At 43.9% G+C, this 20,026-nt stretch overlaps 1 protein-coding gene across 4 annotated transcripts in view; it reads left to right on the plus strand.

Annotated features, from left to right (window-relative positions):
* Window positions 1-20,026, plus strand: part of ATAD2B (ATPase family AAA domain containing 2B) — a 346,270-nt gene that overhangs the window by 35,500 nt on the left and 290,744 nt on the right. For all 4 annotated transcript variants that reach the window (XM_082251749.1, XM_082251750.1, XM_082251751.1 and 1 more), the window contains exon 2: window positions 15,384-15,535. In XM_082251749.1, coding sequence (XP_082107875.1) covers window positions 15,384-15,535 — 152 coding nt within the window. The remainder of the gene's footprint in view (window positions 1-15,383; window positions 15,536-20,026) is intronic.

The raw sequence follows: 20,026 nt of genomic DNA on the forward strand, positions 1-20,026 counted from the left end.
CCCCTTGAACTTTGCAACCTTTTGCCACATTTCAGGCTTTAAACATAGATATAAAACTGTATTTTTTTTTGTGAAGAATCAACAAGTGGGACACAATCATGAAGTGGAACGGAATTTATTGGATATTTCAATAAATTAACAAATAAACTGAAAAATTGGGCGTGCAAAATTATTCAGCCCATTTACTTTCAGTGCAGCAAACTCTCTCCAGAAGTTCAGTGAGGATCTCTGATCCAATGTTGACCTAAATAACTAATGATGATAAATAGAATCCACCTGTGTGTAATCAAGTCTCCGTATAAATGCATCTGCACTGTGATAGTCTCAGAGGTCCATTTAAAGCGCAGAGAGCATCATTAAGAACAAGGAACACACCAGGCAGGTCCGAGATACTGTTGTGGAGAAGTTTAAAGCCGGATTTGGATACAAAAAGATTTCCCAAGCTTTAAACATCCCAATGAGCGCTGTGCAAGCGATAATATTGAAATGGAAGGAGTATCAGACCACTGCAAATCTACGAAGACCTGGCCGTCCCTCTAAACTTTCAGCTCATACAAGGAGAAGACTGATCAGAGATGCAGCCAAGAGGCCCATGATCACTCTGGGTGAACTACAGAGATCTACAGCTGAGGTGGGAGACTCTGTCCATAGGACAACAATCAGTCGTATACTGCACAAATCTGGCCTTTATGGCAGAGTGGCAAGAAGAAAGCCATTTCTTAAAGATATCCATAAAAAGTGTTGTTTAAAGTTTGCCACAAGCCACCTGGGAGACACACCAAACATGTGGACGAAGGTGCTCTGGTCAGATGAAACCAAAATCAAACTTTTTGGCAACCATGCAAAACATTGGCGTAAAAGCAACACAGCTCATCACCCTGAACACACCATCCCCACTGTCAAACATGGTGGGGGCAGCATCATGGTTTGGGCCTGCTTTTCTTCAGCAGGGACAGGGAAGATGGTTAAAATTGATGGGAAGATGGATGGAGCCAAATACAGGACCATTCTGGAAGAAAACCGGAGTCTGCAAAAGACCTGAGACTGGGATGGAGATTTGTCTTCCAACAAGACAATGATCCAAAACATGAAGCAAAATCTACAATGGAATGGTTCACAAATAAACATATGCAGGTGTTAGAATGACCAAGTCAAAGTCCAGACCTGAATCCAATCGAGAATCTGTGGAAAGAACTGAAAACTGCTGTTCACAAACGCTCTCCATCCAACCTCATTGAGCTCGAGCTGTTTTGCAAGGAGTAATGGGCAAAAATTTCAGTCTCTTGATGTGCAAAACTGATAGAGACATACCCCAAGCGACTTACAGCTGTAATCGCAGCAAAAGGTGGTGCTACAAAGTATTAATTTAAGGGGGCTGAATAATTTTGCATGCCAAATTTTTCAGTTTATTTGTTAAAGTTTGAAATATCCAATAAATTTTGTTTCACTTCATGATTGTGTCCCACTTGTTGATTCTTCACAAAAAATTAGTTTTATATCTTTGTTTGAAGCCTGAAATGTGGCAAAAGGTCAAAGTTCAAGGAGGCAGAATACTTTTGCAAAGCACTGTGTGTGTGTGTGTATATATGTATAATATATATATATATATATATATATATATATATATATATATATATATATATATATATATATATGTATATGTATATGTATATGTGTGTGTATATATATGCATATGTGTATATGTGTGTGTGTGTATATAATTTTAGCAGAGATCCTATAGAATAAAATGGTGTGTGTTGCAATTTTTTATGTCACACGGTATTTGCACAGCGTTTTTTCAAATGCAATTTTTTGGGAAAACGAAATGTACACGATTTAAAAAAAAAAAAAAAAAAAAAAAAAAAACGAACCATTAACGTTAGCCCAATTTTCTCTTTCCTTTATTGATGGACACAGTTCCATACCTTAACCCTTGGGTTATGCTGCTCTCCATAGGAGTAGGACTAGGCTGAAACAAATTTGGCTACGCCCCTAGGGCAGTACTTTTTTTCTGCCTAGTCAGGAGTAAGGATCTTGTTCCCTGCTGGAATCTCTGGTCCTGGATTTTTTTTTCCTTTTTTTTTTTAAATGGAATTTTTTTTTTCTTTTTTTTTTTTCTGTTCCTGCGAGAATTACAATCAACTGGGCGACGCACTGGATATCATAGATCCTTACTGTCTTCCCATTGTGGCCAGCGAGCACGACCCAACTTTAGCTCCGCGCAAGGTTGGCCGCGACCAGGGCTTTTTTTTTTTCTCCAAGAATAGGTGCGGGTACTCCACTCTGCTGAGTCACCCATTGTCTCCACTCCCTACCCACCTCAGAGCACTCTGTGTATATGCGGGTGTACAGCTCCCTGGTGTGCTGGGACTGATAGTACTACCGCTGCAGCGGTGAGGGAGGTTTTTCTATTGCAATTTTTCACATATTGTGAGCAGCCTATGGGTTATCCATGGAGTACCTGGAGCATGTGTCTCCACCTGACCCATTCTCGGAAGCTGCAGGACCCTCTGGGTCTCAGTGTGCCCTGGCGGCCATTACGGCGGTCCTAAAGTCCAAAGTTGATACGGCCCTTTAAAAAAGCGGTTTGGCAAGAAGCATCCTTCACCTGCATCCTCTACCTCCTCAGTTTTTGAGGTGGATTTCGACATGGCAGACGCAAGTCAACCCGCAGAGTCTGCATGCACGCACTCTTGAGTGTTCTGACAGTGAGGATGAATCCTCTTCCACTACAGCTGCGCATGAAAAAGTGCTTGTGGAGGCACGAATTGTAGCAGTGCGGAAACTTTAAAATTGGAGGACACAGCTAAGGCTGTGTCTGTGCAATTTGGTACCCACAGACCATCCAAGGTGACTAAGGTGTTCCCCTTTCCTGCTTATTTCGACGAGATTATCGCAAGTCAGCAGGGATCCCCGAAATGCATGGTTGGGATACCTAAGCGTTTCTCTAGGAGGTATCCTTTAGAGCCTTTTTTTGAAGAAACTGACCGTTCCACCGGTGGTGGATTCTCATATTTCCAGATTGAATAAAGTCACGCTTCTTCCGGTGGAGGATTCCCCATCTTTTAAAGACACTATGGACAAGAGAGCTGAGGCTCTGATCTCATACCTTTTCAGTGGCAGGTTCAATTTTGGGGGCCAGTGTTTGCAATCACCTTGGTCTTCCAGACCTTAACGGAATTGGCAAAGCTTCTGCGGCAGGATTTAAAAGGTGTTCACAATTCTCCATAGCTGGTAAATCAGTTGATATGGGGGTTACAGTATGTCTGTGATGCCTCTGGATGCAGCCCCTTTAGCCTGCAGAGTGTCTGACAGCTGTGATCCTTCGCCGCATGATTTGGCTCAAATACTTTTTCTTCTGGAGGCGAAACTGCTGAAGTTGCAGCATGCAACTGTTCATCTGTCGCTCAGGACTTGCATACGGGTGCTGGGCTTGATGGTCTCCACCTTCAAGGCGGTTGTTTGCTTGGTTCCATACCAGGCCTCTGCAAAAGTAGATTCTTGCCAAATGGGACAAGAATCTCCAATCTCTAGATAATCTGATCCTGTTGAGCCAGGGGGTGAGGGGATCCTTGATTTGGTGGCTCAGTTTCTTGGCGCTTTGACAGGGGAAGTCCTTTCTCCCCTTTTACTGGACAGTGTTCACCACGGATGCCAGCCTGTTGGGGTGGGGAGGTGTCTTGGGCACAGATTCTGCTCAAGGGTTTGGACTTGGGAGAAGTCCAGTCTGCCGATCAATATCCTGAAAATTCGGGCAATCAGGCTTTGCCTGTCCCTGTGGAAGGATCATCTGCAAGGGTACCCGGTAAGGATTCAATCAGACAATGCCACGGCTGTGGCATATGTCAATCTTCAGGGGTGAGCCAAAAGGGCCCTAGTGGCAAGAGAAGTAAATGGCATTCTAAGGTGGGCAGAAGTATATGTTCCAACCCTCTCTGCTGTGCACATTCCAGGGGAGGAAAATTGGAAGGCGGATTACCTCAGTCGACAGTTGCTTGGGTCGGGCGAATGGTCTCTTCACCCGGAAGTGTTTCACCAACTGTCTCCGGTGTGGGACTCCTGATGTGGACCTGTTGGTCTCTCGTCTCAACTGGAAGGTTCAGAGGTTTGTGGCAAGGTCTCGGGATCCTCTGGCCAACGCCTTGGATGCTCTGGTGGCACCTTGGGGTTGGTAAAATCTAATGTATGCCTTTCCTCTATTACAACTTCTGCCGAGACTTCTGTTCAGAATCGAGGCAGAAGGAATTTAAGTAATTTTGGTAGCTCCAGAATGGCCTCGCCGGTCTTGGTACGCCGGCCTAGTAAGACTGGTTGCTGATGTCCCTTGGAGACTCCCTCTCAGAGAAGATCTTTTGTGTCAAGGACCAATCTTCCATCCTGCCTTACGGTCGCTGGCTTTAACAGCCTGTCTATTGAAAGGCAGGTACTGAAGGATAGAGGGCTGTCTGAGTCGGTGATTCCTGCACTGTTAAGCTAGAAAATCTACTTTTTAGGAAAAGTATCGAGTTTGGAGGACGTACATTGCTTGGTGTGAGTCTCGAAGGGTTTCTTCCCGTTCCTGCTGGAGTTCCTACAACGTGGTGTAGATCAGCCTTTGGCTCTGGGCACTATTTGGGGCCAGATTTCCGCCTTGGCAATTTTTTTCCAGTGGCCGTTGGCTGCAAATTCTTTGGTTCACACATTCATCTGGGGGTTTGCCACTTGGCTCCTCCGGTAAGATCCCTGGTACCTCGTACCTTTAATGGGACCTCAGTCTGGTACTGTCGGTTCTTCAAAAACCGCCTTTTGAAAATATTCGTGAACTTCCTCTGCTTACTCTAACAGGTGGCCTTCTTGGTGGCCATTACTTCTGCACGCAGGGTATCAGAGCTGGTTGCGCTGTCCTGACGGTCACCTTATCTGATGGTTCACAGGGACAGTGTGGTGCTCTGTCCCTGTCAGTCATTCCTTCTTAAGGTCATCTCAGATTTCCACTTGAATGAAAGACGTTGTGTTGCCTTTCTTGTTCCCTAAACCGAAACATATTAAAGAAATTGCTTTACATTCCCTGGATGTGGTTTGGGCACTTAGGGTGTGCCTGGTGGGTTGATTCGGAAATCAGATTCCTTGGTTGTCCTTATGGATGGATCTTGTATGAGGGTGGCTGCATCTACTGTGACCATTTTCAGATGGATCAGGCACAGTGGTGCAGGCCTATTCCATCAGGGGTCAGGTTCCTCCTTTCCCTGTTGAGGCACATTCTACAAGGGCGCTTAGTGCCTCCTGGGCCTTCCGTCATCAGGCGTCAGTGGTCCAGGTGTGCAAGGCAGCCACATGATTGTCTGTGCATACATTCACAAAGTTTTACAAGGTATAATGTGAAAGATGTTACACCGAGAAAATAGATGCCTAACATGTCGCACTTTAAAATTTCATCTGCCTGTGAAATGGCGGCAAACTATGGTGGCGAGAAATCTCCATAGGCGACACTTTAAACGCTTTTTACAGGTTACCAGTTTAGAGTTACTCAGTAGGTCTGGTGTTAAATATTGCTCTTGCTTTGACCTTTGCAACAAAACCTCACATGTAATCTTTCAAGTAGTGCAGCGCAAACAATAAAAATATATAAACTAAATAAAGCATCCATAAATCATGAATAAATCATTAAGTCCATCTTGTAAAACTCCACCGCTCTGAATAAGTGCTCCTGAATGGGGCATGCATGTGTCCCTGTGAGAATCCCTCCACCACAAACATAAGCAGCCTCTCACCTCCTTGCTAAGACCAATAGGTCTCAATACACCACCTCCAATGGGGTCACAGATTTTTCAGTAGGTACTCCATAGTAGCGGTGACAGCTCGTCCATGATATGTAAAAAAAAATAAGGCAATATCTAGTGCTCTCCGTTTAACACCAAACTTTAATAAAGCAGGTTAAAAAACTTACAAGCATAGCACTTATGAAATGTGCAAACAATCAGCACTCTCGGTACAATCAGTGTACCCTACGGATAGCTGTGGGTGACGTCAGGTTTAGCTCCTCCCCAGTACACGTTACATCCTGGGCGGGACCTCGTCAGCGGGAATGGAGCCCCATAGTCAACCTACTCCTGGATACACTTTCGAGCGCCATGGTAACCAGACGCCTCCAATCAAAACTAACATTTAACAGCACGGCTCTCCGGCTCCACTAGTGGGATGAAGACCAATAGGGATTAACTTTTATTCATGATCGCTAGTCAGCTCTGAACTTTTATTCATGATTGCTAGTCAGCTCTGTAATGGACACAAACCTTGACAGATTATTAATAGCCCTCTTTTAATATCTATAGTTTATGTAGTTTAACACCAAGGAGCAACATGTATAATGTGAGGGAATAATACTTTCTCTGTTACCTATACATGTGCTGATATTAAAGGGGGGCTCCCTGTTCACAGTGTGGATAATATAAATAACATTCCCACTCAGAGGACGTAGAGGTAACAATAAGAGAGGGAGAGGTAAATACCATCAGTCACCAATTTTGCCCAAGGTTCTCCTAGTGTTGGGGGATATCCCTGACAGTCTGAGGCCTATGCGGGTGAAAACCGTACGTTTAGAAAGGGATCTCATCAAATTCGGGATGGCCCAATCCCAGTACATAATAGATTTGCCAATCAAGGAGCAACATATATAACATGAGGGAACAACACTTCCTCTGTTAACTATACATGTGCTGATATTAAAGGGGAGCTCCCAACCTCCAAAAAATGAATAAAATAAAAAGATGAATTATTAAAATGATTTTAAATAAGGATTTTAAAGTGTGATTACCTTTTTACAATCTGTATACATCCAAAAATATAAACCTACATAAAAAATATATATAAAAAGATATATCGAACCCTCTACCTGTGGCTCAAATGTCGAATGAAATGACTTGGTGCAAGTGATCAAATGCCTTAATTTTAATTTTTTTTTTAACAAAACGGGAGTGCTTTATTGAAAACAATTACAATACAGTATAAAGACATACATAATGACATGGTACAATGCCGGGCATATCCAGTGAATGACACACACAAGAAGAGTCCAATTACAGGAAAAGTACAGTAATCATACCAATATTGTATTAGCGCCATGGGTTCAACACCCACTAAGTACATACCCAGTAGCCATATTGAGGTGCAATAAAAATTCACAGTGACATCTTAACTAGATGTCCAGGAGGACCGAACTTTGTCATACTTCATGCGCAACCCCTATTCATAGAAGTGATTTTATACATGGGTAGGGCCGCATCCATCATAGCTTTCCAAGAAGACACCGCCCCAGAGGGGTTGGTGAGGGCCATTTCAGTAGGATTTCCTTTCGGCATAATATAAAAGATAAGAAATCGATAACTTGGAATGGTGGTAACGCTGGCTATCCTCATGAACACCTAATGCCAGTTCTGGGGAAATGGGTAAAGAGCTGCAACCGCAGATCTCTGAAAAGACATTAGTCCAGTAAGACATAATGGGGGAATCCCAGAATATATGAAGATATGATCCCAGGTGCAACTGAAATCGAGGGCAGCTAGGGTCACGATCTGGGTAAATTCAGTGACGTCTTAGGGGGGTAATGTATACCAGATGTAGAAATTTTACTTGAATGAATTTATCTCAGGAAGAGTTAACAAGTTTGGGACCTTGTTCCAAGCAGTCCTCCCAATCTTCTCTATCCAGGGATGGGAGATCTACTTTCCACAGCTCCCATAGACAACCCTAGAGGAGTTGACTTCCAAAAGTGCTCTATATAAGGTCAAGAGGGGCTTATCTAAATCTCCTAGGGCCAGTAGTTCCTCAATAGGAACAGCCTGGAGGAGTGGCAACTGGGGAAACTAAGTCCTGGCAGCATGATGTAGTTGGAGGTAGCGAAATTGCATCCAGGGAGGTAGGTGAAACCTGTGAGAAAGATAAAAGGGCATCAAAGGACATATCTGTCAGTCTTGATGCCAAACCGTGCCCAAATCTGAGAATCTGCGATAGTGCGAAAATGTGGTAGGGACGGATTACCCCATAAAGGTTAAGCAAGCGACCATTGGTGCGAACGCAAAAATCTGTCGCACCCCGGATTCCCCCATGGGCCCTTGGCCCCCTATAAACTAAGTTGCATAGATCAGACAGGGATCACAGGAAGGCTGCCTCTAAACATGTCGCCGCATTAGATCTGGACCCCCCCCCCCCCCAGCCCACGACTTAAAGGAGTCCCAGACTGTCGAGGGAAATGCAGAGGCATCATTTGACACCCAATAATTGCAAATAGAGGAGGTTAACGGTTCTTGTAAAGGTTCATCCATTGCCCAAAATCTAGAGATGCCACAGGTGGGACCCAGGGGCTACAGAAACAGTAAGAGTAATGGTTAGATACCCCACAAGGTAATATAGACACCTCCTTTCAATGGTGAAGTGCAGAGGAAGAGGCAAACTGCCCCAGATCAGGAGAGGCACTAGCCGCAGTGTGTAATCTGTCCAGACCTAGGCAAGGGACCATATTATAATCACCCAGTAGGAAAAAAAAGTTCAGTATCAAATTGTACCAAAATTCTCATAATTGCATAAAGAATCTGGATAGAAGCCAGAGGCGGTATTTACAACCCTACAATTACCATACTTTTTGTCAGATACAAGCATGCAATATAGCATATATACCCTCTGGGTCTGTCCGAACCTCCAGGGCTTGGAACTGGAGAGACTTCCGGACCAAGATACTAACCCCACGAGCATATGTAGAATAGGTAGCATGATAATGCATACCCACCCACGGTTTCTTAAGGCTGATAGTCTTCGAATCCTGTAGGTTGGTTTCCTGCAGGATTCAAATGTGGGGATTATACCTCTGCAAGAAACGAAACGCCGGTCAATGCTTAACAGCAAAGTTCTGGCTAATTTCTAGGAAACTATTGTTAATAGATGCATAGGGGTACAATAATGTACACTCAAAGGATAAGCTCACAAGAAAAGCCGTCCAGGGGGAAGTCAGACCCAAATGGCGGAGCAGACCACCAAGGCATGCACTGTGCAAAAACATACACTGGATAGAGGTAGCAAACATTTTGCATGTCCTAAATCATTAGGTTGCATGAAGCACATCCTACAAACAAAACCCAAACTCTTCCCTGGACCCCAACACAATTGTAACAGTGGGGCACCAACCCACCCCCCCACCCTGTATCCCCAACACAGGAATGCTTAAGTCCCCAGAGTGTGCAACAAAAAAACCCCACAAGGGTGGGGAGGCGTGAACCAGAAGGGCTAACCTCTGGCGTGAGAATACACATTGCAACGGCAGAGATGGTGGAGCAGCAGTATAAAAAGACACAAATTAGTGTAACTCTCCTGAACAAAAAACAAGTTAGCTGAAAAATAAAAGTGCAGTGCATAGATGCAGCAAGGTAGGAGCCGACATGTTTCGGTGTCTCCACCTGGGTAGTCAGGAAAGATGACCAACTTATTGTTTTGGTAAGCAATGTCCCCTTGTGCTCTAGCGGCTCAGAGCACTTCATCCCTATCTCGGAAATTAAGGGATCGCAGTATGAAAGTGCGGGGTGGCGCACCGAGTGGGTCCTGGCTTGGGCGGTATGCGATGAGCTCTCTCCACGGTGTAGTAGGGATAGAACTGGGCCACAGATAAGTGTGCGCAGCAGGTTCTCCACAGACTGTCAGGTTTGCCCCCTCAACCAGACTCACTGTGCAGAAGTTATTCCTCCGAAGTTATTCCTCCGATTGCGATTTTCTCCATCTTCTGCATCCGTCTTGTATTCCAGCGATTGTACCTTTTTGTTTGCAGGGAACTGAGATCAGTGGTATGTTCAGTAACCACATCTTCAGTCTGGCCCAAGGGAGAGCACCTTATCGATGTCCTGGTGGGGAAGTCCCACGTCCAGCTGTACAGCCTCTATCTTAAAGGTTAGCGTTGCTTGACAGGCAGCGATAGCAGCCTTAACATCAGCGTGACCCGGCTGCGATGAGACAGTTGACTCCTCCAGCTCTGTCTGTGATGCCATTTTAGAGACGGACCGAGCACGGGCTGCCATGTGGCTGTTGGAGGCAGGGAGAATCTTTTCCTCCAGCGATGGGAACCACAGGTTCTTTCCCCGCCTGGAAGATGAGCCAGATGACCGGGGGCACATCAGTATGTTCAGGGCCGCTGATGGGGGGAACCACCAGTCGTCCTGTAGGGGTCCAAGGCACACAGGGGGGCCCCAACAGCATTGGGAATCGTTGCAGTTTGAACACATCACAGGACATACCGTCATGGCTAAAAGAGGCCTGAGTCAAGACTTGATAAGCTTAAAGGGATTGTAAAGGCAGAAGGTTTTTTTTAATCTTAATCCATTGCATTACAATAAAAAAAAACAGTTATTCTCTATAGAGTTCACATCTCCACTCCAAATCGCCTGAAGCTAAACGTCTAAGGTTCTAAGTCCTGGAGCATTTTTTTTAGCTTGAATTGGGCAGATTTCAGAGTTTTTGGCATGTTTTTATACCCATATAAGATGAATGGAAATGCGCCATTTGCATTTTTTTTTCTTTCTTTTTTTTTTGCCCTTGATTTTCTGCTCCAATAAAAAAATTTAAAAAATAGATAAATGTAAAATGCATAAATAAAAGATTATGCAAGAGTATATCAATTATTAACCCCTAAACAAAAAAAATATATTACTATAATTTTGTTAGGGTGGTTCATTTTTTTTAAAGGGTTAGGGGTTATTTATTACTTCGTATTCATTTATTGAATTTATGGTTTATGATTTTTGTTATTTATGTATTTTACATTTATTCATTAGTAGTAATTTCATTAACACCCTAAGAGAAAAAAATAAATAACCCCTAATCCTAATTGTAACCCAAACTCCTAATCCTATACTAACCTAACCTTAAAAGTGGTTGTAAAGTCAGAAGGTTTTTTTTATCTTAATGCATTCTCTGTGTACACCAGCCCCCCTAATACTTGCCTGAGCCCATCTCGATCCAGCGATGTTGCAGGAGTGTCTCGGCTGCCCAGGACTCTCCCTCCTCATTGGCTGAGACAGCAGCGCAGCACAACTGGCTCCTACCAAATGATGCAACGATGATAATTTTCTCTATTAAAAAACGCAGTATAAAAACGCGCTAGCCGCGCATAAAGCGCTGGAAAAATGCTCAAAGACGCTACGTTCAGGTGTAAATGCAGGCTCAAGGTTTGACTCTACAGCAGTTGCAGACTACCCAGGTTCAAGTCCACAGAGTCAGCGGGCTCTGGCAAGCTCCACATCTGGCTGTATGGCATGTAAAGACATGGATAAGCGGGTTTTGAGGTGGAGAAACTTGACTGGCCTGCACAGAGTCCTGACCTCAACCCCAATAGAACACCTTTGGGATTAAATAGAGCAGGGTCTGAGAGTCAGGCCTTCTCGTCCATCAGTGCCTGACCTCACAAATGCACTTCTGGAGGAATGGTCAAAAATTCTCATAGACACACTCCTAAACCTTGTGGACAGCCTACCAAGAAGAGTTGAATGCTGTTATATTTGCAAATGGTGGGCCAACTCAATATTGAACCCTACAGACTAAGACAGGGATGCCATTAAAGTTCATGTATGTGTAAAGGCAGGCATCCCAATACTTTTTGTAACAGTGTATGCGAGATAGGGACCTTAGATTGTAAGCTAACTGAAGGCAGGGACTGATGTCAATTTAGAATATGTAAACCCCTGAGTAGCCCCTGCCAGCGCTAATGACTAGCATTCTTCTACAGAATTTATATAGCGCTAACATTTTGCGCCGCAATTTACAATATAAAACGAGACAGTACAGTTACAATACAACAAAAAAACAAGGGAGTTAAGGCGGCCCTGCTCAGAAGAGTTTACAATCCCATAAGTAAAAAAGAATTCTAAAGAGACAAAATCATAGTGCCTGGAGTTCTTCTTTAGTCACCTAAAGAGTATTTCCAATTTTGTTGAAGGAAAAACATTACCCTCTGGGTGATATTAGTTACATAGTAGGTAAGCTTGAAGACAATAGTCCATCTAGTTCAATTTGTGTAGGTGTACGTGTGTCACCGTCAGTAATTTTTTCCCATACCCCTTTTATGTAGTGTACTTAAAGATGCACGTCCAATAACCTTTTAAAAATATCATTTCCTGCTTTCCTCTTGAAATGTTATCTGCCTGATATTACCTTTTATTTAGTGTGTTCGCTTTAGTGATCATCTTTGGGAGCTGACTTTTACATTGCTTGTATTATAAAGGCTGATAAACACTAAAAGTACTAAGACCACTATTTATGGCGCGGACTAAATATTATTCACCTTTGTAAATTAAGTCACTAGTGATATGAACTATTTAAGGCACAATATCAGTAAGACAACAGTTCTGATTGTGTTGTTCTTTTATGTTCTAATATAGTATTTTAGGAGACTAGAGAGCAAGGAGCATGCACATCTAAAAGTAGCCTAGAGATGATGCGTTTTGTGGTACTGTTCCTCTGATGTTATGGTGCTTTTCCACTGCATGGAACCAAACGGTTCGGCTCGCTTTTGCGCTTTTCCACTGCATGGTACCGCATGGTACGGTGTTGGTACAGCGGCGCTTTTCCACTACATGGAACTGAACAGTACGGCTCGCTTAAAGAGCACCACCTCAGTTGTGGTTCCCAGAGGGCCGTACCGGTACCATATCCCACAATCCTTTGCATGCAGCCTTGACTGTTTGTCACTACTAGCCACTGATTGGTCAGAGAATCGTTGTTATCCATACTGAAGCGTTCCAACACCGTACCATGCAGTGGAAAACCAAACCGAGCCAAGCAGGGCTGAGTGGAGCTGAACCGGTACTTGCAGTGGAAAAGTGCCATTAGTAGTCATTAGCTGGATCATAGTTTGTGACCATGTCTCCGACTTATAAAATAGCAGGTATATTTTTATAATTATTTAAAACAAGAATGCGGCAGAGTTGACGACTTGTTTTTTCTGCCGTTACTTGCTATGCATTTCCATAAAAGTAGTTTTAAAATAAAGAGCACTATGGTTTCTGCTTTTCCGTTCTATGGTATCTTTGTGGTATGACACCTGAGTACATCAAAGGGAAGATATTGTTTTGATTTGTGCCAAGGATGTTTGATCTGAGAAGGATGTTTCCTATCCGATACTTGTGGCGTATATTTTTGGTGTGATGAAAAATTTTTGACCCATGTTCGAGATCCAAGAATGAGATGAGCATGTTTTTCACCTATTTGGAGGCACGTCTGGTACGAGAGGAAGCTTGAGAGTTTGTGTCACAATTTGCACCATGGTGCAAATACACTGCTTAAAAAAATTAAAGGAACACTTTGAAAACACATCAGATCTAAAAGGGGAAAAATCTCATGCTGGATATTTATACTGATATGGACTGTATAATGTGTTGGGAACGAAAGGATTCCACATGATTTGATGGAAATGAAAATTCTCAACCTACAGAGGGCTGAATTAAGACACCCCAAAAATCAAAGTGAAAAAATTATGCAGCAGGCTAGTCCATTTTGCTGAAACTTCGTTGCAGCCACTCAAAATGGTACTCCATAGTTTGCATGGCCCCCACATGCTTGTATGCATGCCTGACAACGTCGAGGCATGCTCCTAAAGATATGACAGATGGTGTCCTGGGGTATTTCCTCCCAGATATGGACCAGAGCATCACTGAGCTCTTGAACAGGAGGTGCAACCTAGTGGCATCAGATTGACCGAAACCTAGAGATGTCCCAGAGATGTTCTATTGGATTTAGGTCAGGCGAGCATGGGGGCCATTCAATGGTCTCAATTTCTCCAGGAACTGGCTTCATACTCTCGTCAAATGAGTCCGGGCATTGTCATGCATCGGGAGGAACCCAGGACCCACTTCACCAATGTAGGGTCTGACAATGGGTCTATGGATTTCATTCCGATACCTAACGGCGCGGTCATGGTGCCATTGTCTAGCCAGTAGGGGTCTGTGCGTCCCTCCATGGATATGGCTTCTCAGACCTTCACTGACCCACCACCAAAACTGGTCATGCTGAACGGTGTTATAGGCAGCATAACAGTCTCTACGGCTTCTGCAGACCCTTTTACATCTGTCACATGTGCTCAGGGTAAACCTGCTCTCATTTGTGAAAACCACATAGCGCCAGTGGTGGACCTGCCATTTCTGGTGTTCAAAGGCAAATGCCAATCAAGCTCCACAGTGATGGGCAGTGAGCACAGGGCCCACTAGAGGATGTCAGGCCCTTGGGCCACCCTCCATAAAGTCTGTTTCTGATTGGTCAGACATTCACACCAGTGGCCAGCTGGAGGTAATTTTGTAGGGCTCTAACAGTGCTCATCCTGTTCCTCCTTGCACAAAGGGGCAGATGCCAGTCCTGCTGATTTGTTAAGGACCTTCTACGACCCTGTCCAGCTCTCCTAGAGTAACTGCTTGTCTCCTGGAATCTCCTCCATGCTTTTGAGACTGTGCTGGGAGATATAGCAAACATTCTGGCAATGGCACGTATTGATGTGCCGTCCTGGAGGAGTTGGACTGCCTGTGCAACCTCTATAGGGTCCAAGTATTGCCTCATGTTACCAGTAGTGACACTGACCCTAGCCAAATCCAAAATGAGTGAAAAACTGAAAAGAGTAGGGAAAAAATGTCCGTGGCCTCCACCTGTAAAGCCATTCCTGTTTTGGAGGTTCTCTCATTGTTGCCCATCTAGTGCACCTGTTAATTTCATTAACACCGAAGCAGCTGAAACTGATTTAAAACCCCCTTTGCTACTTAACTGACCTGACTGGGTGACCGCTCCCCTGCCAGAATACTCCGATCAGCGTTGTGTGCCATTGGCTGAGAGCGCTGATCGGGAGTGAGTCAGATGCTGGCTTTCCAGCATGCATGTCTGACAAAAGCCAGCATCTGTTGGACAGACTGAAATGTCAGCCGTTTTTTTTTTTTTTTTTTTTTTAAACCTAGTGTTGTCTCCTGACATTTGTGTACGGGGCTTAACCAGCTGTGTATTCAAAATTAACTTTGTTCGTTGTGTGTGTGTGCGCGCCTTATAAGAATTGTGATTTTTGTTCCCATTTGGAGTTACTCGGTTACATATTTTAGACTTCCTTCAATATCTTCCACTGCCTAGCTGGACTTCTTACATGACTGAAAATAACTACAAGGATAGTAGTATTCCCTATGCTGGTCAATTAATGCCGAAGCCAATGTTGTAATGCTTGGTTAAGCAATACTTTGATGTAATTGTCCTTTTTAATGGCTTTCTGTGGAAAGTTTTTTTTTTTTTTTTTTTTTATAGGTCTGGTTCATATGTGGCCCTTTAGAAAGGTCTCTTTGACTAGTAGCCAACCTCTGTTGCATGAAGATGATCTTTTAATGGAATAATATTTGTTTTTACAGAAGGACAGCGGTGATTCTAGCTTGAGTGACAGCCACACATCTCCTCCGGCCAAACGTTCTTGCAATCATGCCGAGCCTGTCCGCAAGGAGAGCCCAAAAACCCATGCTACCAAGCAGCGGGAGGGGTGGACTATGTCTACCAGAAGATCCAGGTAAATATTTCACGTCCAAACATCCAGCCAGTCTTGTGTGTTGTCACTAATGTCCTGTTTAGTTTAGACTGATGGAATACTTCGTTCATTTTTTTTTTTTTTTTTTACTTTTTTTTTTTTTTTTGTCATTGCTTTTAAATGTCCATTAATGTAGTCTAACCAATGCTGTATTAAGAAAGTGTGGTTGAATTGGACATATGCAGAGAAGGTTAGCTGTATCCTTAACCACTTAAGCCCCGGAGGATTTGGCTGCTAAAGGACCAGGGTTTTTTTTGCGATTTTTTTTTTTTACTGCGTGACTTTAACGGACAATTGCGCGGTCGTGCGACGCTGTACCTAAACGAATTTGACGTCCTTTTTTTCCCACAAACAGAGCTTTCTTTTGGTGGTATTTGATCACCTGTGCGATTTTTTTGATCACGCGCTATAAACAAAAAAAGAGCGTAAATTTTGCAAAAATAACAATATTTTTCACATTTTTTTATATGAAATTCCCCAAAAAAAAAAGTAAAAATCAAAATTTTTCAACATTTTTCGGCCAATTTGTTTTATGCTACCTATGTTTGGTAAAAAAAATCGCAAAAAGCGTATTTTGATTGGTTTGCGCAAAAGTTATCGCGTTTACTAACAAAGGGAAAGATTTTTGTCATTTTTTGGTGTTTTTTTTTTTAACGCGTAATGGCGGCGATCTGCGATTTTTTTTTTTCGGTACTGCGACATTGCGGCGGACAGATCGGACCCTTGACTGACATTTTTGACACTTTTGGGGGTACCAGTGACATTACTGCAGTAATCAGTGCTATACATATGCACTGTTACTGCAAAAATGACACTGGCAGGGAAGGGGTTAACTTTATTGGACAGGGAGGGGTTAAGTGTGTCCTAGGGGCGTGATTCTAACTGTGTAGGGACATTCCTATTGGTGTAAAAGCAAAGATCAACCGTTCTACATAGTAGAACGGACAGATCTTCACTTTTACACAGGGAGAACTGACAGGCAGCTTGTTTACACAAGCTGCTCTGTCTTTCTCCCTTCACAGGAGCGATCGCAGTGTGACTGGCGGACATCGAGTCCGCCGGTCACACGCACTGACTTGCCTGTGAAAGAGCCGCGGCGGGCGCGCGCCTCGGCGGGCGCGCGCCCGCCAGCGATAGGCTCGCAAGTCAGTGACAGGCGAGTGACGTACCGATACGTCACTCTGCCTGGCCGGGGCTGACCGCCGCAGTATATAGTCGTGCGGCGGTCGGCAACCGGTTAAAGTACATAGACAACCTTGGCCTTTGAGAAATGATTGTACAGAATTTATCCACCCTTTCGAAGAGTCGCCCAAGATATGATATCCATGTTTAAAAACTTACAGAAAGTGATTGTTGATTCTCACTCTGAATCTTTTTAATATCCTTATAAATGATATAGGGTCTGGGATTAAAAGTACTATTTCAGACTTTGCAGATGACACCAAACTATGCAGTGGAATAACTTCTATACAGGATGTCTCCAACTTACAAGCCAACCTCAGTGCCCTGTATCATTGGGCAACTATATGGCAAATGAGGTTTAATGTTGATAAATGTAAAGTTATGCACTTGGGGGCTAAGAATATGCATACATCATACATACTAGGGGGGAGTACAGCTGGAGAAATCCATGATGGAGAAAGATCTGGGTGTTCGGTTAGATCATAAGCCTAATAGCATGCAATGCCAAGCTGCGGTTTCCAAAGCAAGCAAGGTCCTTTCTTGTGTTGAGAGGCATAGACTCCAGAGAGATAATTTTGCCCTTTTGCAAATGATTAGTAAGACCTTATCTGTAAAATGCAGTTCAGTTTTGGGCACCAGTTCTCAAAAAGGATATCGGGGAACTGGAGAAAGTGCAGAGAAGGGCAACCAAACTGAAGAGGCGTGGAGGAGCTCAGCTATGAGAAAAGATTAGAGGAACTGAGTTTATTCTCTTGAGAAGAGGGAGATTAAGGGGGGATATGATCCAAGTACAAATGCATAATCGGTCCATATAGTGAACTTAATGTTGGGATATTCACTTTAAGGTTATCACAGAGGACAATGGGGCACTCTTTACGTCTAGAGGAAAAGAAGATTTCATCTCCAAATATGGATATGTTTTTTCGCCTTAAGAGCTGTGAAAATGTGGAATGGACTCCCTCCAGAGATGGTTCTGGCCAGCTCAGTAGATTGCTTTAAAAAAAGGCCTGGATTCTCTACTAGGTGTACATAACCTAACTGGGTAATATTTATAGGTAAAGTTGACCCTGGGAATATCCGATTGCCTCATGGGGGATCAGAAAGGAATTTTTTCCCCTGCTGTAGCAAATTGGTTAATGCTTTCCTAGGGGTTTTCCCCTTCCTCTGGATCAACTGTGGGTATAGGATTGTGTATATGGCATTGTATAGTTTTTGTTTTGTTTTTTTATTGGTTGAGCTAGATGGAATTGTCTCTTTCAACCTGACTACTATGTAACGGTTTCCTGTGCTGACTAACCTGTGTAAGAAAGATGTATATACTTACCGATTTTAAGCCTGCTGTGGTCCAGTCATGTGATCCTTGCTCCCTTGTGGCAGGAGAGGAGGGAGAGCTAAATAGGGGTGGGCCATAGGAGCATATGGGTGATTTCACTGCTCCAGGCATTTTCAGCCTTTGATGAGCGCTCTCTTCTCTGCAGCCACAGGAGATTGTGTGACCGGAGCGGGCTGAAAATAGTTATGTACATCTTCCTTACACAGGTTAGTCTGCATAGGCGGAGAGGGGAGATAGCATGTTTAAGACTACTTAAGTTTATTCTGGAATTCTACTTGAGGAAACTAGGAACATGAGGGTGTGCATTTTTTTTTGGGTGTACACATAGATGTCAAGCAATCAAAACCATTAAAGAACAGGTAAAAGAGGCAGATTAAGCATAGAAAGGCATGGGCAAATTTCACACAAGTACCAGAAGTGAAAGACCCCCCCCTCCTCCTAGGAGGGAGAGCCATCCTATATATATACCCAGGAGCATGGTGTAGTGGAGAGAAGGAAGAGTGAGAGTCACAAAGGAAAGATGGGGATGGAGAGGAGCAACAGTCAGGAAAGGGGGAGAGAAGGTTTGGTGGAAAGGACACTCCTCTTGTAGAAGACCCTTCACTCAAACCAGGACAACGTAGGTGGACCATCTCAGGTCAGGGTCCAGGGAGACCACACCTTTAGAAATTTCCAGTGGTATCCCCTATTCATTTATGGTAATTTTATATAGAGGGAGGGCCGCATTCACCATAGCTTCCTACGAGGACACCATTAGGTTGCGTTAAGATAACCATTTCATCAGAATCGCTTTAAGATGAGCTATTAATATAGCTTCGTATGGTGAGACCATTGTTGGTCATCTTGATTCCGAGTAATGCTAAGGACTGAGAGGGTGAAAGGGACAGTTGTAATCGAATGTAATTCTCTCAAAAATAGCAGCCCAAATGACACAATAGAAGGGCACTCCCAAAACATATGGAAATAGGATCCTGGTTGAAGTCTTCAATTGGGACAGGGGGGAGTCTCGATCCGGGAATATTCTATGGAGTCTGGAGGGAGTATTATATACCCGGTGGAGGAACTTAACTTGATTATCCTTGGAGGACACAACAAGCTTAGGGCCCTGCTCCAATCCTCCCGGTTCTCCCTATCCATAGAGGAAATATCACCCTGTCCGTATTCTTATGGTTTTTCTATTTTAAGTGAATCAACACAGAGGCGAGCACAACAGTTGAGAGAGGCTTGTCTAAAACAACAGGGGCCAATAGTGCCTCAATTGGATCAGCATGAAAGGGGGGGGGGCACTTTGGGATCTGGGACCCTTACAGCATGGTGTAACCGGAAGTAGTGGGGCAACATCCAGCCCGGCAAACAAAACCTCTGAGACATTTGGAAATGGAACAGCAGGGTACCCAAGGGCATTATGTCCCTTAGATTCTTAACTCCATAATGTGCCCACACCTAAGGATCCAGGACAGTGTGGAAGTGTAGGGTTACTCCAAAGGGGTTGAGCAGACAACTGACAGCGCTTCACCAGGTGTTACGTGTCAGACCTGGGAAAAGTGTACTCCCACGGACGCCCTATATATTAGAATCCACAGGACCCCCCCCCCCAGCCACGGAGGAAGGCATAGCGAAGATTCAGCCAGATGGGGGAGGGGGGGGGGTCATAAGATTTCATTCTGGGAGGAGGAGCATCTTAATCAGGTTAATCCGGCCTGTCGGATTCAGCAGGAGCCCAGACTATAAGGAACACTTTGCCTTAAGCAGTGACGTCAGAGGGAGACTGTTACGGTCTAAATATTCGGTAGTGTGTCTAGCGACCTGATCTCCCAGATTTATTTTACAGTGCTCTGTGAATGGAAAAATTCAAGTCCCAACAGCCTTTGTGGGTGTCTGAAGTTTTCAATAAACTACCACAAAGTTGTGAGCTCTGTGGTAGTTCATTTTGTCTTCCTATCCGAATGTATCGACTT

The sequence above is a fragment of the Pelophylax lessonae genome (genome assembly GCF_965119305.1).
Source record: "Pelophylax lessonae genome assembly, chromosome: 3".
NCBI lineage: Eukaryota > Metazoa > Chordata > Amphibia > Anura > Ranidae > Pelophylax > Pelophylax lessonae.